At 38.7% G+C, this 25,835-nt stretch overlaps 1 protein-coding gene across 1 annotated transcript in view; it reads right to left on the reverse strand.

The window, feature by feature from the left end:
• Nucleotides 1-645: 645 nt before the first annotated feature.
• The window catches only part of CA8 (carbonic anhydrase 8), a gene marked incomplete at its 5' end in the record, with an annotated part of 52,000 nt that continues 26,810 nt past the window's right edge, over nucleotides 646-25,835 (reverse strand). Inside the window, 4 exons of the mRNA XM_026841464.1 lie at nucleotides 646-1,300; nucleotides 13,875-14,040; nucleotides 22,285-22,397; nucleotides 24,981-25,029. Coding sequence (XP_026697265.1) covers nucleotides 13,906-14,040; nucleotides 22,285-22,397; nucleotides 24,981-25,029 — 297 coding nt within the window. The remainder of the gene's footprint in view (nucleotides 1,301-13,874; nucleotides 14,041-22,284; nucleotides 22,398-24,980; nucleotides 25,030-25,835) is intronic.

The following is a 25,835-nucleotide window of genomic DNA, read 5'->3' on the forward strand; positions in this document are numbered from 1 at the left end:
GGTTTGTCCTATTGTTGTTGCTGTCCCTAATATACATGTAAGTGACTTGGAGAATTTGCAGCTCATTGTTCAGCAGCAGCTCTCCCGTAACCCTTGAGGAGGTGGATGAAGCATGCCTTCTGACTCGGCATTTACCATTGCCTGCTGATGACTCAGGGATCTGCTCCAAGGGAGTAACCTCCCCTTTGTGAACCTCAGTTTGCATCTCTATTGTGCCCCAGCCTGAATCTTGACATCTGTGTTCTTCCACTCACATAGGTCTCTGCATAAACCTGCCCTCCTCATGCTACTGAAGTGGACCTCACTGATAGCTATGGTGATCAAAGCTACTGCCCACCACCATACTGACTCTGTCCTTCAGATCCTGTTGTCTTGCAGGAATCAGAAGATATGAGCTTGACTAGATGGCTTAGACTACCATTCCCTTATCTGTTCTGTCAGATGTGTCATGTGTGGCCCAGTGTGGCAACCCCCACGCTGTGCAGTGAGCTCAGGACATGCAGAGCAGGTCCCCAGACCACCATCCTCAGCAATGTACAGAACAAACAGAACTGTCATAATTCACAGGAGAACAAAGGCTGATCATTTTCTGCCTGAACTGAACATTTCTTTGCAAAGATCCATGACTCACCAAGTAGAAAATAATCCAGATGATTCTGTTTATTGTTATACCAGTTAATTTTCCTTATTTCAAAATTGTCCTTTATTTCAGTAAGATTCCTAGTAATGCAAATGTCATTTAGCCTTATTTAGATAAACCATCTTAAGTGCCTAGATTTGGCAGAGAAGTGCTCTTTCTGCCCAAAAATTAACTCTGAATTTGTATAATACTCTCTGTGAACAATGTTTTTATTAGCTTTATAGAATACTCTTCCCCTCTACAGAAAGATGGTTACTGAAAGTACAAGAGATGATATGGAATAAAATTAAATCTAACATTCAAAACAATAATGAGTATTTCTACATATCAACATTCATACTAAGTTTAAAATTAGTACTATTTGGATCACAGACCACTGTGCTGAATGCTATGGCAAAGAAACTATATAAGCAATGATATTACCATTTAAAAATAGTTAACAGTGTGAATTGGAAGATTTAATGTGTTTTCTTCTTTAACGTACAGCCCCATTCCCAGAATTTCACTGGACCACGCGGACAGACCAACTGGCACAGCTGTCTATCAAGGCTGAATTAGATGAAGACAAACAATACAGGCTTTGTGGTTCAGCTGAAGTAGCAGCCTCAAAAGTTTCCATTTCTCATCTGAGGCACTGTGGGAGCATTGTCTTCTCCCTCTCTGAAAAGAGAATGGAACAATTATGTTACTGAAATTCCTCTGCAGTGGGTCTGAAAGACTGTTTATGTCCAGCCAGGGAGACAGGGAAAACTAAAAGCTGGGATTTCATGACAGCAGGTGGGGGCAGTTTCAGGGTATATACTTCAGTGACATAATGGTCCTGATTCTTCTCTTTTAGGGTAAAGCCAGTGATGGAGGATTTACTAGCAATGGAGGAAATGGCAATAAAAATACAAAGTTAAATGCAGTGCTGAACGTATTAACTTGAAACAAAGCTTTGCAATTGGCTTTCTGAATCAATCAGGTAATTGATTCTAAATGTGGAGAGCATGGCGATAAACTAGGAAGGAAAATATACTAGTCACAGAAAATTTTTTACTGTTTACAGTTTTATGGGCCCTACCAAGTTAAGTGCTGAGTACACAGCTCTCAGGGGAATCAGGTGGTCTTAGGAGATAGAAAGCAATCACCCAATTTGTCCCTCCTAATAGCAGTATTATTCATTAGCATCAGAAATAAATCTATACTTGGTTCCATGCAAACAGATATTCATGTGCGTCAGCATAACCTCAGGAAATCAGCTGCTCAGGTTGCCCCAATGCTCTTGGTTCAGAAGTCGTAGATATGAGAGCGCCAAACTATTTCATTCTGGTTTACTAATAATCTCATTTTTTCCTGAGGTTATTTTAGTGCTAACTATAGCTCAAAATGTACACACAAAAAATATGTAAGTGATTGGGTGCAAATGGTCACCTGGGGCTACCACTGGTTGCAGGAAGAGTCAGCACATCTCTGTAGAGTTTCCTCTCATTTTTTTAAGGAGGAAGGGAGTGTAGAGGCTCCCAGTCACCGGCAGTGCTGTTAAGAATTCGGAATCTGTGCCACGATTTCCACGTGCTCCCTTGTTACCATCCAATATCCCCAGAAGTCATGGTGTCTGGCAGCAGGACCATTTGATGGTCAACTTGAAGAACTTTCTACCGGCTGCCTCCTAAGAGAGGCTGTAAGCCCTTCACAGAACAGCTGGTTTTAGCCACTGTTACACTCTATGTAATAGCACAAAGGATTCCCAGTTCTTTCTGGAGTTTGCTGTAAAGGTCTAACATTTAAAAAAAAAATCTAATAATAACAAGTTATTCTCCATCTCTGGAAAAACTTGGCATGTTTCTCAATGAGGAGGATGCAGGGACCAACCCCTCCTTCAAGTGAACAGAAGGTTCCTCTTGTGTGGACAGAAGCAATCAGGGAATTAGACTCAAAAATCTGAGTGAGGAAGCTCGAAAGCAGCCAAAAACTTTGTGTTCTTAGGTTCCATGTAGGCAAATTAATGCTGTGACACAGTGACACTTTCTCAATCTCAATTAGTGCTAAACTAATTAAGAAAACTATTTTATACACTGCAGTGAGTAGTATCTCTCTTCTTTCTTGGATAATCCCTAGTGTGATGTAAGGGTGATTGAGTATCTAATTGCTCCTTAATTGAATGCACATCTTGTACATTTTTCACTAGTTCAAGCTTAATGCTTTTAGTCCAAAAATCAAAGTCAGTGAAATTAAGTTGAACTGGGATTTGTGCAGCTATTGTATTACTGCATTACATTTGGAAAGCAGCCTAATTATGAGCCAGTCTGAAGATTTCAGTTGCGTTTGTTATAGAAATACTTAACATATTGTCTGACAAAAGACTGATTGTATATATTGGTAGTGTTGTTACTCATGTTTACCTTTTACTCCTGTTTAAGTATAATTTTTCTGCCATGCTAAATTAATAGTACTGGTCTATAATATATGTGGTCAAGTAACACACTAGGCTAAAGGTTTATGTAGGCATGAAGATACCCACTTTTCTTCTGAAAAGTTTCTGGAAATGTTATATTTGAGCGACAGTTGTACAAATGGGCATGTGTATTATAATCAGAAAATTGCCTAGATGCCCTGCTTGTTTATACATTATATTTCTGCCTCTGAAATTTCTTTTGCTTAGGTTGAGTCCTACATATAGTAGAGTCCCACTGCTTCTGGTGGAGTCCTCTACAGATCAGACAACCATTCCCAAAGAGATGCTTTCAGGATCAGTGCCATACAGTGTAAATATCTGCAAAATCTGAGATCTATTATCACAATACCCATGGTTTAAAAAAAAAATAATATATTAACAAGGTCAATCAAAATATTTTTTCTAATTCTTCTGTATTCTCCTCTCAGAGAATAAATTTCCTTGTACAAAACTGGGATAAATGCAAGACTGTAACTTTATCTCAGAAACAAGAAGCAGCAGCAGAAGCAAAGACAGGGCCAAACTGGTGTATTCTTAAGAACCAAAGGTCTCAATGTTCCCATAGTAATAGACAGAATACATTTAAAAGAGAAGATATAAGAAAACTTCAGTGAAAAGGATTATTTTTCAAAGTCTTCCAGAAGTGTTGAGAAAGTGCAAATAAACGGACTACGGAGAAATGAAATAGGATGGCCATGATAATACGCCTTTCCATCTGATAGGGAGGAAATAAGATGCCCCACTGAAGCAGCCTTAGGTCAAGATCACTACACAAGATCAAAAACTTTCTTCTGCTACTTAAAAGTAGTCAGTCTGCTTTCTGGAGAGTTTTTCCACCTCTTCTGTCTTACCATATTCCTTGCCATTATTGTCTCACAGTCTCTGGTTTTTTTTCCCCTATAGATGTATCTTGCCTTCTCCTCCTTAACACTAGGTTAAACTAAAAAGTTTAAATAGTTTAAAAAAAAATCAACAGCAAAACCCACTTTAACACTGACTACACAATATCATTGTCCTATACCTTCCTAAAAACAGCACCTGAAAGTATGGTCAGGCACGGATTCAGAGTGCCTCAGAAAGAGAACTGACTACCTTATGAATCCTTATCTTTCCTGAAACACTTTGCATTCCCTCCATGAAAAGGTCACAATTTATTGAGTCTATATCCAGTTCTGTGGGCATTTAACAACATCTAGCTAACTAGAGTATGCCTTTGTTTCTCATGAGCTCTGGGGATGCATCAAGATCTTTTAAAAATTACATTAAGTTTTGCTTTGTAGCACTGGTCTGTCATAACACCACATCTATGGCATTAGTCATAAAACACTGCTAACCACAGCCACTGCTGGTATTCCTAAAACATTTTCAGTAACCAAAATAACAGTCTTATTTGCTATTTATTTTTAAAACACTGCTGTCTGTTTAGCAAGAGTTTGTTTGCATGCTTTCATTGCATTGTTTTCATCCATATGAAATCATTAGAATTACAAATTCCAGTAAGAGTGAGGAGCTGTGACTACCTTGATCTTCAGTTTCAATGGAGTAATAATGTTCCGCTTAAAACTTCCTGTGTGATTTCATCTAGGTAAAAGAGTGCACTCCCACTGCCTAACATATATAACATCGCTGAAGGAGGAATGCATATTGCAGGCTTTCTTCTCTGTCTGTATACCTGTACGTCTTTCTAATATCCTTGACATTTGAGAGCTGTTACATTACTATATTTCACACATACTAACCTGGTGTCTGTATTTTAAAAAACAGGTGTAGTTTTATCAAAGGTGACTTAAGCTTCCTACTGTTTTGCCTCACCACTAATTTGCAGCATTTTCCCCATAAGTGAAATTAACATGACAGTGTTTCAGTGGGTGTTCACACTCTTAACTTTTGTTTTGAAATTACCAACTGTGGTGGTGCAATTCCTCCCTCCCTCCCACTTCTCCTTGTTGGGCCACTAGGTGCTTGGTGTGATTCTAACCCCCTCCGGGGCCACATACCAACCTGGGGAGTTAAGGACTGGTAATAGAAGTAAAGAGCATTAGGGTGCCCCTTTGACCAGCCCGGCTCCTGTTCTCCCCATCAACTGAGAACAACAGGAGAATTGCACACTCATCAAGTTCTTGTGCAACTGGTTGAAGACACCAGCATACCTCATTGTTCAAGCTGGGCCAGAGTGAAAATTATCTTGGACCCTATAAACAGTGACCCCAAGTGAGACCCTCTGAGCTTTCCCAGACTGGAGCAGGCCTGTGACCAGCACCTCCTCTGAGTTCGGACACCTCTCAAGTACCAAAACCCTTGAGATACCATCCGCTGTTGGAGCTGATGGGAGGCCAGGGCAAAGTCGGTCCACTCAAGTCTCAGTTACTGCCCGTTGAGGAATACCAATGCATTGTGATTATTTACTCTAAACTCGAGAAGAGGGAAATTTTAACTTTGAGCTAGATCTTCTTTCACTCACTCTGAAAATATATACATGTATATATGTATTGTTTTAAAGTACCGTATAATAAGTTAGTGTGAATTTAGTCATCTTCGCATGTGTAGTTAAGTTGCTATTTTAATCATATCATATTTTACTGAATTATTTTGTAAATCTTTCAATTGGTTAATGATTAAATGCTGCTAGTCATTAATAAATCTTGATTTACTGCTAAATCATTACTGTGTTAATATTTTCATCTGCGACACCAATAAATGTACTGTGAGGGTGTTTTTTATGACAGGCACTCCCAGCTACATTATCACTTCCCAAGTAGCTGTGTACAAAACATACATGGTTAATGGTAAGCAGCAGGAAATTACATTCTCAAAATGCTTTTCATAAAAAAAGCTGATGATAACAGTGCATTGTGGATAGCAAAGAATATGTGATTCTGATAGAGAGTCACAGGTCATGAAATTTGGGAGCCGTTGTCAGCATGAAGTATCTTATTTGAAGCATAAGTAGGGGTTTGATTCCTAGGCTACCTTGTGATTTTTTTAGCTTTGAAAAGGAAGCAGAGTATCTTCTTTCTTTTTTCCTTCTTCCTTAAAGGCTAAGGGATTTTGACTGTTTTCCATTCCTCCACCAATATTTGTGTATTTCTATGAAGAGCTCAGTAAAGGATTGAACAAGGGTAATTCCAGTATGGTACTAATTCTGGAAATGGCTGCAACTCAAAATGGTTTTCTTTCTCATTTAGGGCTTGATCAGTCCCTATAATGATGCTCTGGCCTGGACACAGCATAAATTCCTCCTATGTCAGTGACTCCTGGGCTGCCTGTGGCTACCAAATCCCTAAACTGTGGCCCCTATGTCAGAGGTATGTCACACAAGCAAAAAAGTGGTTTGCTACTGACAACTTTCCTCAGCAGGAAAAAATGTTAGGTGGACGTTACAGGGATCACTTACAATCCAGTGCACACCCCCATTCCCTGCCATTACAACAAAGTAGTGGGAAGTAACCTGAAAAGGCACTACCTTTCAGATATTCCTGAGGCTTTTGGTCCCCGGAACGCTCCAAAAGTTTTGGTATATTTCCAGTAGGTCTCCGATTATGGTGTGTGGCTCACAAGCCAGAGCTGTTTGGCCCCCTCTCCTGTAGTCACACACTCAAATGTAAGCACATTTTCAAGTACTCTGAAGTGGCAGCAGAGTGTTAGGCACTATATATAAGCTCTTAAAAATGGGATAACAATAGTTGTTTTTGTTGATAACATGAAGCTGAGTTTCTTTTAAAGACTGAAAATTAACAATTAAACCAACCTCCTTTTAAGCACAAACCCTAAACTCATGGAGACAAACAATGACAGATGAAAAATCACTTGCCGAGAAGCAGCATAAATACTCATATTTCATCAAATCTAGGAAATTGGTGTTTGTATTTCTGAAGAACTCATGTTGATAATCTTTGTGCTTGTTTTTTTTTCTTAAAGCAGGAAAAAGGGAAGAATGGTCACAGTAGCCTAATGATGCATGGCTGCTGAAAGCTCACTCCAGCTCTGGTTCTACACAACAGGAAAGGATAAAATGCCCAAGTGCTGGAACTTTCGCAGAGCAACTTGCTTGTGAACTTCAGCAACTACAAAGGTTACTAGTAAACTGAGAGTAAAGACACATATTGATCAGTAAGGTAAACCTCCACGCAAATGCATAGCTCACGAAGATCTGCTTAAGCAAAGAAATACAGACTATATCAGCATGCCACTCTTATCTCCTTTTCTCAAAGGCAAGGCACAGCTCCATAGCTCACTTTGTATTTGAATATCCCTTCATATTCTATAACCTAGTTCCCACACGATGTGCAGTACCACAAAGAGGGCAGTGTACCATTACCTGTTCAGTATTAGCTCATTCTCACTGGCAACACTGATCAGTGTCCTGTGGAAAGGGCAGCACAGTTTTGCTGCCACAGGAGCAGCTCTGCAGCTTCAAAAGCAAGTAATAAGCACTATCCACTCACTAAACACACCGGATACAGTCACCACATTGCCCTCTCTCTTTACAGTGAAGCTGTACCAATTTCTGCTTGTCTGCTCAGACCTCTCACTATCATGCAGGCAGTCCCTGTAGTATCAGTCATGCAGTGTCTGTTCCTCCCACCCTAAATTACTCCTTCCTGTTCCTCTGGCCTAGCACAACCTTGGTATTTTAATGATTTTTTTTTTCTCTAATCTTGAATGTACAACTAGGAAAATGATAATTATATTAAGAATGGGCTTTAATCCAAATTAATTTCTTCTATCATAATTTACAGGACATTGGATAAACTTGCAGCTACTTACAGTCTGAGGTCTACCAAAGATGTATGTGTATGTATGAATGTGTACATGCATTTGTGTATATAAAAAATTGATGCTTTTTCAGTAGTTTCTGAACCAGTCACAAAAAAAAATATTCAGGAGAACTGGAGTAATGCATATAGGTAGATGGAGTAGATATAAGCCATCATCACACTTGGTGGACAGTTCTTTATGCATACAAAAGAGTGTCTGGGATGTGCACTTTTGAGACAGCACACTGGAGACCAAATACTTTATTAATTATGTTCAGTGGAAAGTAAATTAAAGTTTACCACTTTTAAAAGAAAATGCTCTTTCAATATTATTTTAGCTAGTTATTTTTTAGAACTAGCTCTTACCACCTTCTATTAAAAGAATCTCATTGATTTTATTGACTTCTGTACCAGGCACTTATTTGACCTCCTCTTAGTAAATGGGAGCAATGCCTTTTAACTATTCTATGCATGGAGCCATGCTTAGACACCCAGATTTATAAAGGAAGGAAGACATTTAGGCATGTTGTACTGAATTCAGCAGCATTATCAATTCAAATTGATAATCAAGTGTTTGAAATCAGACATCTTGCTCATTCACAGATAAAGCTGTTCCACTGACATAATAGAGGAGAAAGGCATGTCTATCAAATCAGTTACATGTAAAGCAACAAGGATTAAAGAAAGGTTAATAAATCCATTGGAAACTACAAATGATGCTGTCTTCAGTAAAGAATACACTACTGAAAAAGTACTTATCCATTAGGTAAAGTTGTAAGCCCCAAAATAAAATAGCCTGTTGGAATACTCACGATTCACATGTTTAAAATTAGTAAATCAGGATTCAAACTGAAAAAAACCTAGCCTTTAATAAAATGGAAGATTTAAATTTTTTCTTATTTGATTTCTAGGAGTGATAGCTTTTGTTGTCCCCATTGTTAAGCTTTGCTGTATAACAATAATAATTACAAATATTTTTTCAAGATCACCTGAGATTATCAAGAAATAGTCTGATTCTCATAGCAAGGGCTCTGAGTCAAGTGTGAAGTTATCAAAAAACCTAGTGGTAACAGTGAGAAAGTCACAATGTTATCATTTCTCTCTCCTTTCAGAAAAGGATCTGGGAGTCCTGGTAAACAAGTTTAACATGAGTCAGTAACGCACCCATGCAACAAAGAAGGCCAACAGTCTTCTGGGCTGCACTAGGAAGCACATTGACAGCAGGTGAGGGGAAATGATCCTTCACCTCTGCTCAGCACTGATGAAACATTTAGACTAGTGGGTCCAGTTCTGGGTTCCCCAATTCAAAAGAAACATGGACATAACAGAGTGAGACCAGGAACGGGTCACAAAGATGATTAAGGGATAGCAGCACCTGTCATAGTAGGAAAGGATGAGAGAGCTGGGACTGTTCAGCCTCAAGAAGAGATGTTTCAAGAGGGATCTTATCAATGTGTATAATACTATAATAACAAGTATAGAAGATGGCACCAGACGCCTCAGTGGTATCCGGTGAAAGGAGAAGAGGTAACGTATACAAATTGAAATACAGGAAATTTCATTTCACATTTTTAAAAATCTTTTTCCCTTCAAGGGTGGTCAAACATAGGTACAGGTTGCTCAAAGAATCTGTGGAGTCTTCATCCTTATGATACTCCAAACCCAGCCAGACATGGCCCTTAGCAGCCTGCTGCTTTGAGCAGAGAATTGGACCTTTAGATCTTCAGAAGCACTTCCAACCACAGTTATTCTGTGATTCTATTGTTCTTCACTGTCTAAAATTGACTCAATTTCTTCACCTTCCACAGCTGAAAGCAAATCTGTACTGAACTTTCCCTCCAAATTCCTTAACAACTGACTGGTCTATCACTACTAGATATGATTTAAAGAAGGTAGAAATAAGAAAAAAAATGGCTTTTTCAAAAGAAACATATGTGAAAACTTCTGCAACTGCAGGAGAGAAAGGATGTAAAGGCTGTTATATGGGATGTATTTCAAAAACACCCACACAGAGTCCAAAGACTCATTAACCCCAGGCTATGGGAGAGGGATGCATTTTTAGCAGAAAAGCAGAGCCAAAGGAGGCCAACTAGATAGCAACAAACCTATTCTAAAGCCCATTGGATTAAAGAGAGCACTGAAGCTACAAGATCTACCTGTTTTGTCCTCCTGAAGGCTCCCTTCAGAGCCTGGCCAAATTTTGTTCTAGAACTGGAGGAGGGTATTTTGAGATCTGGGCTTTCTCATGATAGAGGAACATTTAAAAAAAAAAAAATAGTTCTTTATCAGTTTTTTACCTCAGGTTACACACCATGATATACCATGTTTGTGTTAACTCTGCCTTCAATTTGACAAACTAGCACAAATTGCATCAAAGATCAACATAGGCCAACTGATCATAAGCCCCAACGGTTTCAGTCCTGTCAAGGTTTAAATCAAGGCTGAAGAATAGATATTCTGAAGATTTGTGAACATGGCATGCATTCCGATTCAGTCAAAACTAATTAGACCTTCCAAGCAACCTCTTTCTTCTCCTATGTATACAACGCTTATGGAAATACTCGTCTCCTTCCTTCCCTAACTGAGTGATGAGGTCATGGAAAACTAATGTTCCTCAAGGTTCTGCAAGTGGCTGTACCACACTGGCTTGGAATAAAAGAAAATACTGAAAACTTTACTGACAGGTGTTCCAGCAGCCCTGGCAGAGGGGCATCATGTCAGAAAAAAAAAGCCCACCAGTGTGTTTGTAATTGTAATATTCAGGACATACCAAAGCTTTAAAATAAAAGGTAATCTCCTCTTTGAAAGGAAGAAATGCTCCCTCTTGGATCACTCTGTAGATGTCACCCTACAAAGTATTACCTCCCCATCTGCTACTGTCTTCATGGTAATATTCAGCTGATGTCAGCAGTCCCAGCTTAAGGACCATTTCCCATTCCTAGGAACAAGGGAAGGTGTCTTTTCTGAGGCTCTGAGGTCTGTGTGAGGAGCTGCTGTTCCTCAACACCCTCCTGGAAAGACCTGTGTGAGGAAATCACTAAAAGCAGTCAGGATTTTTTTCTTCCCTTTCTCCCGCTTTGCATAGAAGAAAGGTGATCAAAGCCACACAATTTCTTTTTACACTTTATTTTTCCAGCTGCCCAGAGACAAACCCTATAGCAAGGACATATTGTGAACCCTTGATTAGTTCAGTGCTATTTGCACCAATGCATCCAAAACTAAAAAGAAAACCTGGCCAAATGAATTTCTGATAAATAATGCAATCAGGTGTAGAGAGCCAAGTGCCATTTCTTCTGTGGGCTACATAATGCCTGAACTCAAAGTTCTTTTTCAGTGCTTGAGAGTCCGTAATTAGCATAGCCCTACAGTGAGGACTATCATTTTACATTAAAAATTTGATCATTTGGGAATTAAAACTGCAGATTATTTTGTGAAGCTTGGCCAAGATAAATCTTATTATTTAAAACAAATCTTTGTAAGTATTGACAAATGCAATAAAATTTCAAACATGAAAGCAAAGGGGAAATTTTTACATTTCAATTCCAGCATTGTAAAGGAAACTCTTTCATGCTTAAAATTCAAACTCAGCGTGTCAAGTAATTTCACTGTTACAGGCTTGAATTACCTCCACTGGCCTGAGGGCATTATTCACTCTCTGAGAAAAACTGTACTTTAATATCGCTATGATTTTCCCAAGTAATTTTTATGCAGAAACTGAGATGAATTTGAAACATCCATTTCAAGATTAAAGTGATGACATTTGGTGACTGCAGAGAACCATGTAATTGAGAATTGAGCTTAGGGATGTGCCCAAAATTAAATATGGGAATAAGAAAACAGTATTAATAAAAGTACCAATGTTTTGCTTTCTTTGCTTAACTTCTGGGATGCAGATATTAAATAGGCTTATAAAATACAAATAACCCTTACTTCAGAAATTTTTAGATGCATATACTATATTGAATGCTTATGCTATATGGAAGGATCATGAAATGGTTGGACACTGTCCCAGCCCATTTAATAATTTCTGACACATGCAGGAGGAAAAATAATCTTCCCGCTCAGCTTTAATGGATCCATTTTTGGAAGCACTGAATTATCAATCTCCTTTAGGGGTTATCTGCTGCCCGATCATTTGTTAACTTCATATGAAGTTGTGGGCTGGACCCAGAGCATGGTCTGAAGAGGCTTAACTCCACAAGAGCCTGATGTGAATTAAGGAGTTCCATCATTGACCTAGATAGGGCAAGAATTTAATGTAGAAATAAATGTCCTTACCCAAAATTGTTTATTAAAAACCTTTCAGCAGTATGCTTCCAGGTAAAACTCTGGATGAAGTGGTTCACTTGCAAGAATATGGCTTTGAAGATGATCAGGGGGCTGCAGCACCTCCCCTAAGAGGACAGGATGAGAGAGTTGGGGCTGTTCAGCCTGGGGAAGAGAAGGCTCTGGGGAGACCTTATAGCAGCCTCCCAGTACTTAAAGGGGGTTATAGGAAAGATGGGGAGAGACTCTTTATTAGGGAGTGTAGTGATAGGATGAGGGGTAACAGTTTTAAACTGGAAGACGATAGATTTAGATTAATATAAGGAAGAAATTCTTACTGTGAGGGTGGTGACGCACTGGAAGAGGTTGCCCAAAGAATTTGTGGATGCCCCCTCCCTGGTAGTGTTGAAGGCCAGGTTGGATGGAGTAACTGGGTCTAGTGGAAGGTGTCCTTGAATTGGAACTAGATGATCTTTAAGGTTCCTTCCAAGCCAAACCATTCTATCATTCTAAATGTGCAGATAGAAAACCTGATGCTTTTATATAAATAGGGTAATGGGTAGTACCCCATCATTTTTATTATTTAAATAAGTTTTATAGTAGGATAGTGGATAAAAACTTTACTATGTTAAATAGTAGTAGGAAATATTAAAGAAAGTAAGTGAACAGATTCATTCTTTTCTTGAAGACTTCCCAGATTAGCTGTCTTACTATTTGTATCAAAGTTATTTAAAAAAACAACCACAAATTTTGGTGTCTTGACTCACTACTTTCAACGTAACTAGTTGTCTTGATAGCAAATTTTCTTTAGTTCTCTAAGAATCCCATTACCAGGTTTTTCATTATTCTAAAACATTGATTAACTAAGTATAATGAGGTTTAGGAATAACTGTTGAACATTGAGCAAATTTGTCCTGTAACTGTGAGAGGCTAGGGGAACATGACACAGCATTTACAGGTTTTAATGACACAGGTTTTAATAACTGAAGTGGGGATAATGCAGGTTCACACGTATACTAGCTCTTAAACATTGAATCCAACATCATCCTTTAGTTCTTGCTCTGTGAGCCAATGAAGGCTGAAAATACTGCTGAGGACAAGTAGCAGCAACTACTTTGATGACTGAAAAATGAAAAATTATCCATGACAAAAAGTAAATAGTTTCTTCTTGTATCTGCATTAGTTTTGCCCAAGATTCAGTCTTGTTGGTAAAGAATAATGTTCTAAAACAAGAAGAAGGTATCAAAAAAATAGGCAGCCTCCTTTAAGATTTAAAGGCCTTCTTCCAGAACTACTAGCTGTTTTTTAACAGATAAAACTAGGAAGATTCACCAATGATTGGTCTTCTAAAAACATGGTAAGAAATCAATCAGTGAACCTCGGTAACTGGGGAAATCTACCACATAACCTAGGCATACTGTGCTGTTGCTCACTGCAGTAGGAGAAATTTGAAGCTACAAGAAGTAATTGTGATCTAACTGTGCGTGATCCACTGCCTACTGAAGTCAATACAAATATTTCCATTCACTATATAGCGTATTAGATTCCAGCCACTGAAGAACCTAAGAGTAGCCAAACTGTTCCAGCCACTAAAGAACCAATAGTAACCAAATTATTATACCACAGGACAAAATAAAACAGTACAGTGTCAAAATTTACAATTGTGACAATATATCATAACATTAGCTGAAAAGAACTCAGTTAATTTTCTGCTTTAGCTAAATCTCCCCTATGAAAATTATTTCAATGTTTTTTCTTCTAAGCTTTTACTTACCTAAATAAAGATTTATTTTGCTGTTCTTCTGCTACTGAAATGCAGCCCTGATGACTCTATCGCTAAGTGGCTGAGTTGGTCTGAAGTTATCTCCTAGGATTCCATCACAGCCCTCTAAAAGTTCAGCACCTTTAACATGTGTCCTCAGTCTACGAAATTCCTCTATCTGAAAGGCAGAAAAACAGACATGAAGAAGATGAGACACATTCTTCACTATGGGACTAATGATCAAAATCAGCCTTGTCCAGCCACTTCTGCAGCTTTGAAACTTGGACTGTTCAGGTACCATATACTAAGGTGAATATATATCATTAATAACATCTTAAAATAGTTGTCATCACTGTCAAAACATTTAACATACAGAGAAAAATAAGAACTTCTATGCGCACAGTTTAGCAAATTTATCCTTTGCTTTTTCATCACTTCTTTGGGATCTGTAACGTTCCTAACCATTGTAGACTACATTCTATGAATCTCACAGTTGTGACATGAGAGTAATCATTCTGGTTTTCTTCAAAGAAGTGCATTTCAGGAATAATTTGGTTGACTATAAATTACTTTGAATTTTTTCCAGTGATTTATTTATTTATCGCCTGAAATTTTTGCTTCATTTAAATAAAAATTATTTTCTAAACCAGGAGAATTATGAACAGACTCTCAGCTCTAGAAGTCTGCTGACATTTTATATGGAAAATTACAGTTTTTCCAATTAAAAAAAAAAAAAGTACCGCTCTAAAAGTTCTGCAGATGTAGGTGCTAAGGGTACTTAGAAAATAAAATACAGTCAAAAATCAATATAAAGCATTTCAATTGGTCCAAAACAAGTATGTTTCCACTTTGTAGATTCTTTTTAGATTTTTCTATATCTAATCTGGTGTGGGGAAGAATGTGAGCAGCTTCATCTCCATCTGTGGTATCAGCATCAAGCTCTGTGTGATAAAAACCTAAGAAAATCTATGCATTTCTCAGCAGTATTACACCTTACTGCGCAACAGTGCTGGCTTTAAGAGTCTGGTATTTTAAATAAGTAGTTACAACTACTAGAAAATTGTGTTTTCTTTTGCTTTGGCATATTGACAAGCTATCTTAGCTGGATACAGCAAACCTACTTGAAGGCTGACTTCCCTAGCAGGAGCCTTTGTGCTTACACTGACCCTGTAATGCCTCACTATCCATCTCAGCTATAACTTGAAACTGAAGCTACACAGAAAGAAAAACGGAGCCTGAAGTATTTAATCTTTTTACCATCTAAGAGATTATAGAGAATTAATTTCTCCATGAAAACTACCCTATGAAGGATTGCAGGGAGAATGCAAGTATGATTCCAGAATTAAAAGAAATGAGGTACTAAACAGCAGGTAATGTCACTTAATTCTTATACTGCCTGCAGAGAATACTTTCTTACTACAGCCTGGAAGACAACTGCCTTGCTTGTTTTCCACTCTACAGCAGAACTGATACAAACTTATTTACTCGATTTAGAGGCTAGCTCTGCCTTGCTTTATTTTCCCCAAAAAACAATGTGCTTAGAAATCAACACTCAACTTCTTGCAGCTGAGACATAAGGCAACAACAGCTTAGACTCAAAAAGCAGAACGAACTGTAAAGCTCCTTGAAGGTGCTTTTAGAGGCAGACCCCTATTTTGGAAGATTATTTTGTTTGTTTATTTAAAGCAAGCTGAAAACAAACACACTAGAAGCTTGGAACTGAAAAAGTCTTCAGGTGTGAAGTGCTAGTAAATCGCTGAATGGGTTTTGTAAAGGTAGCCTCTTTCACCATGTGAATCAACTCTGGAAAGTCTGAAATAATTATAGTTTAGAAAGTAGCATTTTACAAGAACATGGCTTTTGTTTGATCTTTTGAGAATGAGAGACTTCAAACAAACACAGATGAAGGAGAGGGAAGAGCAGACTCTGCAAAGCTGGCATTTGTGAGCTGTCTCCTACCATAACTAGAAATGTTCTGCCACAATCCCCTCAGTGAAATCCTTCTCCAAGAGGTACTCCTCACAAAGCAGCTTCCAGTTTCTTCAGTCAGGAAAGTAGAATTGACCCTGTGCCTGCTCTTTAGTCTTCAGGGAAGTCAAGAAGGTATCCCTGCTTCAAGGGGGAATTGCTTCTGAGATCACCAGCCTCCTTGTTTAGTCCCTCATATCATGGTTCAGACCCCTGAAACAGAGTCCCTCTACACATGGTGGTCTGCTTCACTCTTGAGAAGTGGTTCTGTCAGAAAAGGACTCTGGCTGTGCTGACTTTACTTTCCCTTTTAAATTTCCATGTGATAAAGCAATATGTGTGCCCCACTTACCCTGCTTCATCTCATATAGAAGCTCTTACTATCTCCACCCAATCCCCCACAAGTCAATCCTGTAAGACTGTGTGGTGGTTTGACCTTGTCTAAATGCCAGGTACCCGCCAAGCCTATCACTTCTCCCCCCTTCCCCCTTTTTTATCAACAGGGCAAAGAGGGGAAAGAAAATAAGGTAGGAAAAAACAAAACAAAAAAAAACCCAACCAAACCTTGTGGGTAAAACAAAAGACCCAGCACAAACTGCAAGGAAATAACTATTTTAGAGGCACACAGCCAAGCATCCTTGGATATTCATACAGTTTCAACAGGAACAGACATTTATAAAAGTTTTTCTCATGCCCAGAAGACACTAAGGATGACCTAGGCCTGTTCACACTGAAATTCAGGATCAAATTCTAACCAGTGAAGGTGTAAAGACACAATGTTAACAGTCACATTTCTACTGAGTAAAAGCACTTAGTATTTTGTAAAATTTTGCAAGGATGTTTTTACCACTTCAGATCCTGATCACTGCTTTCTTATCACTGAAATATTTGCTGAAGAACAGAACACAAAACAAAGATTTTTCATGTTTTCTCTACAAATGTTTCTTCTAGATGAGGAATAGAAAAAAAATCCTTCTGCTTGAAAATTTCACATGCCTCTATGACACCTTCTAAGAACACAGAGCTGCTTCCCAGTAAAGAGAATACCACAAACCTCTCAGAGAGTGCTTTACTTCACCGACTACATAAATTTTGCACAATTCCCACTCCAGCTCCATATGCTAGTTACTATTTCTGTCCTTTAGGAGGTCTTGATTTTGAATGAGGTAGACAAAAGGACTAGAGACATCACCATTCAATACAAAACCAGTTAACTCTGACAATGAGTACAGCAGAACGACAGCTCCTTGCTGCGTCATTGTTTAAAATCCTTACTCTGAGTGGCTTAGACAATGTACTTGTTCTGGGTTCAGTGAACCACAAAGCACATTATTCACAAATGTCCAATTTTTTTTAAATATAGTGGAGAGAAGCACAAGCAAGTCTTTTTCAATTATTTCCTGCTCTTTACTGGTCTAATAGGAGGGAGTTTTCGATTTTCTCCTATTGCATTTCAGCAGTGTACATGCATGGATGAGGTGTCCCACAAATGCAGCTGACACAGTTCTTTCTGGGCTGTGTATTTCAACATAAGACAAGTGAGGATGATAAAAACCACAAAAGGAGGGTAGAAATATACAAAAAGAGCACTGCAGGGTGCAGTTTTCCAGGCATGCTCCTTTCCACTGAGGTCATTAAAAAAACCTACAAGAACCACATTTTGTAAAGCCCTTACACTCCAGGGGAGAAGAGTTACCTGCACACTTTTTCCAGACCTCACAGAGAGGCCCGTAAAGGAAACAGTTCTCTGATGGAAGTGAAGCCTCAGGTCAAAAAAAAAAAAAAAGAATTCCTGTGAGGAAACAGCATTGGTCTCCAGGAAAGCAAATCCTGACACTGCAGTCCTGGCTTGCCCTTTTGCTACTCCTATAACCCACACACTCAGATCCCAGCTGCTGCAGTGAGGTGCATATGGAGATGAATCTTCTTTCACTTAACATTGACTTAGATCAGCAGCAAATCAACTCATCAGTTGAACTTTACTATCTATAAATGCCTTCGGGAGAAACAGAAAAAGGTTTTCTACCTTGCAATTATCAGCCTATTAATGCCTATGCCAAAACAGATTATTTCTCCATTGTTTCAAAATAAGCAAATGTGAAAATATATAGATGTGACCATGAACTAGAATTGCAGTTTTATTCATTTTTTCCCCTTATGACCCACAGTTTGTTAAGCTAATCAATACTGCTATGTTAATTACAGAAAATCAGAATGTGAAGAGTGTCTTGTCTCCAATATATTAACTCCAATATATTCATCAGAGGAAGGTAATAAAACCTATTCCATATCAGACTGTGTCATTCTTTCTTGTCACTTGTTACTGACACTCAGAAGTTGATTATTTTATGGCATGAAAAATGAAAACAGAAAGCCCTGAATTTGTATCTTACAGCTATAAATACCACAGATGCTACTAGTCTTTATGACTTGAAGTTTCATAAGCCATGTTCATTAGTACTCCACAGAAGAAAGTTCCACAAGTTAATGACACATGTAAAAATAATGTATTTAAATCCATTAGAAATGTATTTGCACTGAAATCTGTTTTAATACCACAAGCAGGATTAATAAAATTAAATGCCTTTACCGGCCTTCCATGAATGATTCAGAATGGTACATGGTATACTACATCCTCTTATTTCCCACAGACAAAAGCCCATGCATTTCTAATCTCTCCTTAAATGGAAACTCTCATAGGCACTCATGGCCACACACATAAAAGAGGACATATACTTGCAGCCAAAATCATAGAATCATACCACAGAATCATAGAACGGTTTGGGTTGGAAGGGACCTTAAAGATCATCTAGTTCTAATCCCCCTGCCATGGGGACACCTTCCACTAGATCAGGTTGCTCAAATCCCCATCCAGCCTGGCCTTGAACACTTCCAGGGAGGGGGCATTCACAACCTCTCTGGGCAACTTGTTCCAGTGTCTCACCACCCTCACAGTAAAGAATTTTGTCCTTATATCTAAACTAAATCTACTCTCTTTCAGTTTACAACCGTTACCCCTCGTTCTATCACAACACTCCCTGATCAAGAGTCCCTCTCCATCTTTCCTGTGGGCCCCCTGTAAGTACTGAAAGGCTGTTATAAGGTCTCCCCAGAGCCTTCTCTTCTCCAGGCTGAACAACCCCAACTCTCTCAGCCTGTCCTCACAGGAAAGGTGCTCCATCCCCCTCATCATCGTCATGGCCTCCTCTGGACCCACTGGAGCAGGTCCATGTCCTTCTTCTGTTGGGTGTCCCAGAGCTGGACACAGCACTCCAGGTGGGGTCTCACAAGAGCAGAGCAGAGGGGGAGAATCACCTCCCTCAACCTGCTGGCCACACTTCTCTTGATGCAGCTGAGGTTATGGTTGGCTTTCTGGGCTGTGAGTGCACATGGCTGGATCACAGTTTTCCATCAATCAATACTCCCAAGTCCTTCTCAGGGCTGCTCTCAATCCACTCATTACCAGCCTGTATTTGTGCTTGGGATTGCCTCAACCCATGTGCAGGACCTTGCACTTTGCCTTGATGAACTTCATGAGGTTTGCACAGACCCACCTCTCAAGCCTGTCCAGGTCCCTCTGGATGGAACATCCCTTCCCTCCAGCATGTCAGCCGCACCACACAGCTTGGTGCCATCTGTGAACTTGCTGAGGGTGCGCTCAATCCCACTGTCCATATCACCAACAAAGATCTTAAACAGCTCTTGTCCCAATACCGACCCCCGAGGAATGCCACTTGTCACTTGGACATTGAGGTGTTGACAACAACTCTTTGAGTGGGACCATCCAGCCAGTTCCTTAACCACTGAGTGGCCCATCCACCAAATCCATGTCTCTCCATTTGAAAGACAAGGATGTCAGGACAGTGTCAAAAGCCTTGCACAATTCCAAGTAGCTGATGTCAGTTACTCTTCCCTTACCCACCAATGCTGTAACCCCATCGTAGAAGGCCACCAAATTCATTAGGCACAGTTTGCCCTTAGTGAAGCCATGTTGGCTGTCACCAATCACCTCCTCATTTTCCATGTGCCCTAGTATAGTTTCCAGGAGGATCCACTCCGTGATCTTGCTGGGCACAGAGGTGAGACTGAATGGCCTATAGTACTCTGGGTCCTCTTTATTTTCTTTTTTAAAAATGGGGGTTATGTTTCCCCTTTTCCAGTGAGCAGGAAATTTGCTGGACTGCCACAACTTCTCAAACATGATGATTAGTGGCTTAGTCACTTCATCTGCCAGTTCTTTCAGGACCTGCAGATGCATCTCATCAGGTCCCATGGACTTGTGCACCTCCAGGTTCCTTAGACAGTCTCTATCCTGATCTTTTCCTACAGTGGGTGGTTCTGCCTTCTCCCAGTCCCCACCTTTACCTTCTGCATCTGGGACAGTGTGGCTGGAGCCCTGACCACCAAAGACTGAGGCAAAAAAGTCTCAAAAAAAAAAAAGTCTTAGCAAGAAATGCTAGTTGCAAGTTAAAATCTTGGATATTTAGGCTATAGCAAAATATTTTGGCACCTCCAAAATCTTATTTTGGGCATCCTGGAGAATTCTCAGTTGCTTTTGACTTCAGAAACCCAGAATCACTGTTTCTCACTTGCTTGTCCCCATATTTGACTGACATCTGAAAGCAGTATCTGATGTAAGTAAAATTTTTATCCCACCTTGGCAAAAGTCCTTCATGTCTTTTTTGTACAACCTTGATTTTAATGCTGCTACATTCATAGCTAGCAGTGAGGATTTTTTTTCTAGATGCTGCTGATCTACAAGTACAAATATGATGGATCAAAGAAGTCCTCTCCAATCTCTCACTCTGCTCCAGTGCCACATCTCATCTGCATACTGTGTCAGTGGCAGTGAAAAAACCCTCCATGACTTGTGCACCCTCTATCACTGCAGTGTTCTTGCTGGATTGTGTTTATACCAATCAAAGTAATGCAGCAACACAAACCAGCCACCCCTCACCTAAAGGCGGCCATGGTTATTAGTCACATTTCCTCAGGCACTATGGGTCATTCTTTTCCCCAGGCACAGTACTTCTTCTGGAGATTTATCCCCTCCATACCATTTTCCATCATCTTGTTTTCTTGTGGTAAATGAGTACATAATAATATTAACTAAAATTGCATGTCCCTGCTTAATTCCTCTTTCATTCACCTCCCATCATCTCCCACCACATGTGGATGGCTTGAACTGTGCCCTTCTCTATTCATTGCCTGGATTAAAAGGGAATAGAGACTACCAAATCTGCAACTAGAATGAAATAAAATATCATACAATGTCTCAGTGTAATAGCTACAGTCTTTATACTTCTGATTAAGTCCTCTTATTTATCTATATCATATCTGGACAACTAGCTGCCAAGTTATGAAATGCACTCTGTCTTTAAAAGTTATTCTGAATCCAATAATGCCAACAGAGTTCTGTTTCCATTTACTCAGTAGTAGGCAGCCATAAGACTTACCCTTTCATAAGCAAATAAATATCAGATTCATGATGGGATACATTGAAGTTGCAGCTACCATACAAATAAGCTTATTGGGAGCTATTGCTTTTATCCTATGACTAGAACTAGAATACAGTTTTCATATGAAAAGAACACTGCCAATTTCAAATAGTTAAAATTGTTTAAAAATTGTGCTGGGATTACTAGCAAAATTTTAGATTATTAAAGCTGAAAAAAAAAAAATCTGAATTTATCACCTTTCATACTTTTTCCCCTTCTGTTTGCACATGCTTCAGAGCAGGCAATGAAAATTAATGCATTCAGCTTCAGGAATTCTAGATAGTTTCACTTAAATTAAACCCACATTCCTTCAGCTTGGACTCACAAACTGTGGGAGAATATTCATCAGGAGTTTTCAATGTTTTTACTGAGATTATCTGTAGACAGATTTGAAATGTTTTCTATAGAAAGGCTCACATGACTGTTAGATATATTAAAAAAAAACCCCCAACTTTCAAATACAAACATGTGAAATTAAATTTAAATAGGTACTTTCCGTTAGACATTTATTACAACACAGAATTTTAAAAGAGCAAGATAAGTTAAATATAGTTCAATGCAATATAGCTAGCCTGTACTATGTTAACATTTTTCATTCTCCAGGACATAGTGTCTCCCTGTGCTTTTTTGTTCCTTTAACATCAAAAAGCAGTGATATTTGAAAGCTTACAATTACAAAGAATTGAACTTCTTTTGCCCATTGACTTCTTTCTTTTTCTTTCACTTAAATAAAGAATTATTTTAAATGCAGATGATAAATGATAACAAGCTTTTTCATCTCTGACCTTTGCATTGCTTTCAGTGACTCAAAAGGCTTAACCTTTACTTGAAAAGCCATGTACTGATCTAATGGGATCTTCAAGGAGAACAGATATAATGTCCTGATATATATATTTGCACGCTATAACCTTTAGCTCATAACCATATTCCAAGGTCACTTTAAGCACAGCTGTTACCTGCACTTGGGACACAGTCAAAGGATAGCGAAATAATATCCAGGTGACACCTTCACTGCAGGGTGGAATGGTTAGAGAGCCTTCATACACCCAGTAGTCACGCAGAAGAGGATCTGAAATTAAAAGAAATGTGGAATTTTAATGACATTAAGGAATATAACTGTGTCTTTCAATTATGACAGCTTATGATAGCCATGGGCTTGCTCATATGATGAAGTTAGTATGCAGTAAGCTAAGATGTGAATTTATAACCTGCTAAGCACTGTCCACTACTTTCACTTGTGAATGTACATGAACTTGTGGTCATTATATTACAGCAACTTCCCCCTGCAGATAAGTAGTTTAAAGATGGAAATGCTACTTTATAGATGTGAAAAATAACATGTGCACAACTCCTTAAATTAGTAGCAAATAAATAATATGATGGGAAAGAACTTCTGTTAGTGTCAAAAGCTACAAAAGACATCCCATTTTGAAGGCAGAAGGGCTGTGGTGATCAAATTTTAACTGACTTCTACATTTAGGATATGTCTCAAGCATTAATTTATTTCATTTTTAGAAAAATTCAGTGAAAACAGCTCAAGCCAAAGTTTTCAGTTCACAATTATGGTGACATATTTTTTGAGATGCACTGGTGCCTCCTAGCTTTGGAAAAGTGAGTTGAACTTCACAGGGGAAAAAAAACAAGGTTTATTTAAGAAAAAAAATATTTTACTAAGTTTATCAACTTAGTAATAGCTTTATAAATAACCATTAAAATAAACATCTGTCGAGAAAACGTATAATGGTTTGTCCAAGCAGAGTTTTAACGCTAAAAAACGTTTGATTTGAATTATTTTAATTCCTCAAAGCTTCCAGTCACGCTGCACTTTGTAAGTACACAGTGCTCTCCTTTGCTGCTATAGGCCATACTCACAAATGACTCCCTGACACAGCTTAAGTATGGAGAGGAAACTGACTGTAAAAGAGGTGACAAAAAACAAACCTAGAGAGAAACTGGAGACAAAGGGTGGTTAATTATGGCATGAAGAGCTAGGGGGAAGGTTGTGACTAGCTTGACAAGGACAGAATGGGAGACTGGAAACAAACTTGCTTGGCTGACCTAACCTGTTTCTGCCATTTCACCACTAGCTCAGAGTAGTATCAGTAGAATTAAATCTTGCTAATGAAGCATGTGATTGTCAGTGAATGGATTTTGCTCTGATGGTGTAATTTTCTTTCTCACTTAGGGAATTACATAGCAAATCCACTGAAAGTAAGTTGCATTATCAGACACTCAAAAGTTAAGAACTGCAAGAATTAATTCAGCCCATCCTGTGCATGCATTGTGCCACCATCTTGTTACATGATCACGTATGTCTCTTCTAGAAAATCTTTCATCATTTACTTGCAAAGATGGATGATTTTCTTTTGAATTTGGATTTCTTAGTAAATATGTGGTCCTTGGTCTTCTTTTTCCCATGCTATTCAAATCCTTCTTGTTAGAAGGACCACATTTTTTCATTTTTCGTATTTCTAATGCACTCATTTCTTCAGTGTCTGAGTGCTTCACAAACATGAATTTATCCATCCAACACCCTGGTGAGGAAGGACAGATTGCCCCCACACTTTAAAGCTGGGGAACTGAGGCACAGAGAAGTGAAGGTCAAATGCATCTATCTGAGATGTTCAATATGAGATGCTTAGAACCTGATTTCTCAGAGTAGTTAACTTTCTATAGCACTTAATGCAGTCAGAGCACTGCTCCCATTGACTTCAGTTGGAGGTGTAAGCACTCAGCACTTCTGCAAATCAGACCCCATGATCTCAAGACGGGCACCTAGAAAGTGAGGAACACATAGTTAGAGATGACTTATGAATATTTTGGTTTATGTGACTTGATCAGCATCAAACAGGAACTATGAGGCAGGGGTCCTGTAAAAAATAACTTACAGTTGCGCAATTAAAAGATGTTTTATAACACATATGCATGAAGGGGCACAGGCAGCCTTAATTCCTGCAATTCCTAATTGCTGAGCACTTGACTTTGCAACCTAAACAATATTCTTTTGATATAAGTAACATAGATTAATGTAGACCTGGATTACTCTGCAAAATTAAAGATCCTGCCTCTATGATATGCAGTTTAGCTCAGAAAGATTCCTTGCAGACACTGTCATCTTGTAGAAATGCATTTTTTAAAAAGTCACTTTTTTTTCAAGACAATGCAGAGGAAGCGGTTGTTTCTTACTGTTACTCTTTAACTTTTAGCTATATGAATTTGAATTTGCCTCCCTCCCATTGTCACTATTCCTGTCCCTACTGTCATTGCATTATGGCATTGTCTTTTGATGCTGCCAAAAAGCTGCCTTGGTAAGTGGGTAACCTTCCTATTTCAGGCCAAAATTGAGAAATGAGTACACACAGCTCCCCCTCTAGGTGGGATGATAAATCATCAAGAAAGCTAGCCACAGTGCTGCCAGCAGTGCATGGACTACAGTACCGCATCCCACTCACACCACGAAGGTGCAGATTTATGCTAAATTCCAAAGGGACCTCATCCCTATCTCTGTACGCACCACTAGGCGCAAAATGCATTACCACTTTATGGGACGTGCTCTCAGGCTTGTAATTAGGCTATGCTTTGGATCAAGATTGTCTCAGCCTCTGCGGTTAGCTAGTAATACACACACACAAAAATAAGCAAAGGCACCTACCTGGCAATAAAGAGTTGGGATTAAAACAGGGTATTGTTTTGGACTTTCCCTGAAAAAATGAATACAAATCAATCTCATCTCTAATTTCTTATTAAAATTATGATGAATGGAGAGGTAAAACACACTGTGTGTTCCTATACCATTAAGCCTTGAATTCCTGTGCAAAGCAACCTCATTAACAGTCTGCATCTAATCATCATTGCATTTGTCCTTGCAGCTTCACAAACACTTTTTTTTATTCTATTTTATATTTTACTTCTGAGGTTATCTCAGCAATTTGTTAACTTTCTGCCTTTAGTACCTGGACTCCAAGTCCCAGCCTTGAAATTTGCTACATGAAATTCTGGGGTTCCAAACAAAATGAGTTTAAAAAACAAAGGACAAAGTGAGCTTTTCCTTGACCAACATGGATAACACTTAATAAAATAAAGCTCGTTCCACATATTTAATGCAAGCAAATTTTATGTATGCCAAAAGTATGTTTGATGCTGACCCTCTGTAAGTCATTAGTATTACATGCTCACAATGATGAGGCCTTTCATGACCTTCCTGTACTTGGCTGTCCTTTAAGTAATACAACTACAAAGTTCCATAAACTACTCTTTTCTCTGACACCTTCATAAACAATGAGCTTGTAATATTAAACATCATGACTGAAGTTTACCATCTATTATTTATGAAAAGAGGATTTTCAATTCCCTTCTAATAACAGCTTCTAATTTCTCTGCCTCAGCATCTACTGAAAGGGAATGGCTAATCTCTCCAGACCAATACAGAACATCTCATTAACACATCTCAAAATCCTTTAAAATCAAAGGTAAGTATGATTATTTCTATGTTACTGACAAAGACTAT

Source organism: Athene cunicularia, assembly GCF_003259725.1.
Source record: "Athene cunicularia isolate RWA chromosome 2 unlocalized genomic scaffold, athCun1 chr2_part1, whole genome shotgun sequence".
Classification (NCBI taxonomy): domain Eukaryota; kingdom Metazoa; phylum Chordata; class Aves; order Strigiformes; family Strigidae; genus Athene; species Athene cunicularia.